A 3528-nucleotide genomic window follows, 5' to 3' on the forward strand; every position below is an offset into this window, starting at 1 on the left:
AATGACATGATTTGCCTCAGGAAAACCCATCAAGAAATTCACAATCTTAAGATATCACTATATATGTGCACTTTGGTTGTTAAAGTTACTCGATACTTGTATTGGTGAAAGGTTTAATTTAGTTACTCAGTGAAACAATATAGCGTGCAAGCGATTGGGTGCTTGATTCTACCAACATAGCACCAGAATAAACATGTTGCAAAACTTAAAAACAAATAAATAAACTTGTCCATCCTATTGAAGAAACAAAGAACTGAGTTTCCTTTACATGGCTACAAAAGTACACCCTCAAATGAAATGTTTGATGTTCCTTCCTGTGATAACTTTATATACAATGTGCCAAGTGACATAATGGCAACAAAATCCATCAAGGTATTCACAAACTTAATAGATCACTACTACCTGCAACTGATTTCTCAGATGATCACTTAACTAATAGTTATTATCTTAGAAAGTCATTTCAACTACAACAAAAAAAATGTCTTTCTGAGACAAAAACTATTAACCGAGTGACTATTTGACAAATCAACTCCTACTACTTGACGACTGATATCTGCATTTTACTAAGAGGATGGATCTACAAGGATTGCCTCCTCAAAAATGCCTGCGAAGGACGTAGAAGATGGAGGTAGCTCCAATTCTCCTAATTCATCATAAAAGTCATTTTCTTCCGACAATTCGGATTTCGGGAAATTCATCAGTTGAGGGTAAGAAAGGGGCAGAAAATCATCATATGAAATTGTTCCCAAGAAATTATCAGTGAACAGATTCTCTTCAAGTATGCCTTGAGAAATACTGGTAGTAGTAGTAGTAGAACTAGTAGTAGTACTATTCAATGGGGATTTGCAGCTTTGTGGTTCATCATTATAATCATCATCATTGTTGTCTTCGTCGTGGCACACGTGTTGATCCACTATTGGTTCTTGTGTAACAGAGTCTTGATTATTGTTAGGCAAGTTTGGACCTGGGTGATTATGGCTAGATGTATATGTGATGATGAACAAAGATGCATCTTTACTGCACCTTTCTACTTGTTTTTTAGCTGAACAACCCTTTGAACTGCTGCATCTGTAGTATCCCCTGTATCCAAAATCATCCATTACAACATATTAGGTGAAACGTACATTTTCCTTCAAAATAATCTCAAATTTTCCATTCATATTACTGATTCAATTAACACTTAAAAAGGCATTATTATCAATCTTTAGTACTGAAAAATCCATCAAATATATTTTCCACTTCAATACATCAAACGCGAAAAAATATTTTATACAAAGTAACTAATAACTTCCGTCATACCAAATACATCAAGATCACACTTATTTTGAACAATAGACTCGAAATCTTGAATTTGCCTCTACATGTTGAGAGAATAGTAAATTTACCTGGGGTAAGGGGATCCTTTAATGGGTTTTTGTCCATATTTTCTCCAAGACCAACAATCTGAAGGTGGCCCTGCATTTTTCTGCTTTAAAGATTTTGCTTCCATTTGCACTGTGATCACAACTTTCTGAGTCATCTTTCTAACATGAGAATACTCAGAGCTGTCAGAAAAAAAAACAGAAAAAAGTCCCCTTTTATGTATGCTCACATATTTCTGTGTTTGGAAACAAAAAGAGATGCCAAAAACCATGACCAAACTATAATATAAGCCAAGTTTTACGAGTGAAAGTCCCAAAAACTTAAAAATTGAGCACTTGAAAATACGAAAAAGATCAAATTTTGAAATTTCATGACCAAACATATATTTGAAGATAAATTTTTAAAATTAACCATAAAAACGTTAACTTTGAATCACCTGTTTTTGGAGGCAAGATATTGTGTTTGTAGCAATCTTGAATTTTTAGACTGTGATTTTGTTGGCTTACTTCTACCCATGACTTTCTTGTTTTGTGTTCTTGGCTTCTACCTGAGCAACAAAGATGGAGATGTATAAAGTGGCAAGAAATATTGGACGTCTCCAATTGATTAGGAGAGAGAAAATGAATGAAGTACCTCTTTTCGATTCATTCTTATTAAAAATAAATATTCATATTAATTATTATTCATAAAAAATATGCAAAATTTAAAATAGATAAGAAAATATAAATAAAAGTAATAGTTGTTATTTAAAAAAATTTAAAATATAAGTAATTGTTTATTTTCACTTTTATCCTTATTCATAAGTTCAAAGAGATTAATAGAAATTAAAGAAAGTAATAAATATTTTTTTTAAATTAAATAATATTCTAATTAAATAATATTTTTTTGAAAGTGTGTAAAATAAATCGTGATAAGTAAAATGGATAGGAAGAATAGTAGGCTATAGATAAATGACAAAACTACACGTTAAACAAGTTGTTTTCACTCCTATCTTTATGAATGTCATTAATTGTAGAGCTAACACCTCCACTCAACTATTACTGTGTCTATATGGACGGATATGAATTGTTTTTCAGTTGCTGAATCGTTTTTAATTAGAGGTCTCGTATTTAAATTTTAAATATAAAAAAAATAATTATTAAAAGTGTCATTCTTAAATGAATTCTATAATATATAATTTAAATTTAATTGGAATTTTAATAAATTTTTTGAATCCCTAGTGAAAAGAAAATGTGTCTATAGAATATTATTAATTCATTTTCACCCCTCCACTATCCTCTATAATCATAAAATCTGCTACTCAATATTTGCTCCTTTTATCTAGAACTAGAATATAATATGATGGACAAAAGTTATTCCAATATATATATATAGAATAATTTATTCCATTATTATAATAAAAATAATAAAATAAATAATTATGATGACTAATTAACATTCATAACTAAATAGAAAAGATAAATTAATTATACTTTATTTTAAAATTATTATTCTTTATTTCTGGTATTAAGTTAGCACCTGCAAAATCCTTGATAGAGCCGCCATCCCATCATTTTTCAAATATTGTGCCAAATATTCCAAACTCCTTTATGGTTGCTTCACTCTCCTTTTTTGAGGAAAAACCAAATATATCTTCTAAAACTGAATAACATGAGTTGTGGTGTAGTAATGAGATTATTTTATTCTAAATTGGAAGTCTTGGATTTGAGCCTGAATATAGAAAAAATTCTGTTAATAGTGCCATCTCTAAACGGACGTAATTCAAATTTAATTGAGGCTTCAATGTGAGGCGCAAACACTAAGCGGAATTTTTTTAAAAAAAACTTCTAAAACTACCCTGTGTAGACCCGCACAACTTCTTCCAAGGATAAGGGGGGATAGAGGGTTGGGGGCCTAAAGCCGTCTACAAATAATGCCTCCACCTATACAGTTGGATTTAGTGCTAGGGGAAGGAGAAATCGAGAAGGGATCACAAGGTGGAGAGACGATTTTTTTATCAAAAAAATGAAAGTTTAGATAGTCAATTAATTATAAGTCTACGAACTATAATTTTTTAATGTTACTTATCTTTTTTTTAAAGAATTTTTTAAATACCCATTTCTATGATCGAGCTTTCATCCGTTTTATTCTCTTGATGATTCAAACTTATAATCTTAGGATTGAAGG

At 30.4% G+C, this 3528-nt stretch overlaps 1 protein-coding gene across 2 annotated transcripts; it reads right to left on the reverse strand.

Annotated features, from left to right (window-relative positions):
• Positions 1-216: 216 nt before the first annotated feature.
• Positions 217-2006, reverse strand: LOC129887107 (probable WRKY transcription factor 65). Of its 2 annotated transcripts, none has more exons than XM_055962066.1 (3): positions 1799-2006; positions 1386-1544; positions 217-1080 (listed from the first exon to the last, which is right to left on the reverse strand). In XM_055962066.1, exons 1-3 carry the CDS (start codon positions 1876-1878, stop codon positions 564-566), a joined length of 756 nt encoding a protein of 251 aa, XP_055818041.1. In that variant the 5' UTR covers positions 1879-2006; the 3' UTR covers positions 217-563. The 2 variants fall into 2 exon arrangements, with proteins under 2 accessions (XP_055818041.1, XP_055818042.1); XM_055962067.1 differs by having other exon boundaries at positions 1386-1523; positions 1799-1989.
• Between the last annotated feature and the right edge of the window lie 1522 nt (positions 2007-3528).

The sequence above is a fragment of the Solanum dulcamara genome, chromosome 4, assembly GCF_947179165.1.
Source record: "Solanum dulcamara chromosome 4, daSolDulc1.2, whole genome shotgun sequence".
Classification (NCBI taxonomy): domain Eukaryota; kingdom Viridiplantae; phylum Streptophyta; class Magnoliopsida; order Solanales; family Solanaceae; genus Solanum; species Solanum dulcamara.

Coding starts and splice junctions, on each gene's coding strand:
- LOC129887107 (XM_055962066.1), bottom strand. CDS start 1,878: ATGGGTAGAAGTAAGCCAACAAAATCACAGTCTAAAAATTCAAGATTG. Junction 1,545..1,798: donor TATCTTGCCTCCAAAAACAG/GTGATTCAAAGT, acceptor TTTTTCTGACAG/CTCTGAGTATTCTCATGTTA. Junction 1,081..1,385: donor AAAGGATCCCCTTACCCCAG/GTAAATTTACTA, acceptor TTTTGGATACAG/GGGATACTACAGATGCAGCA.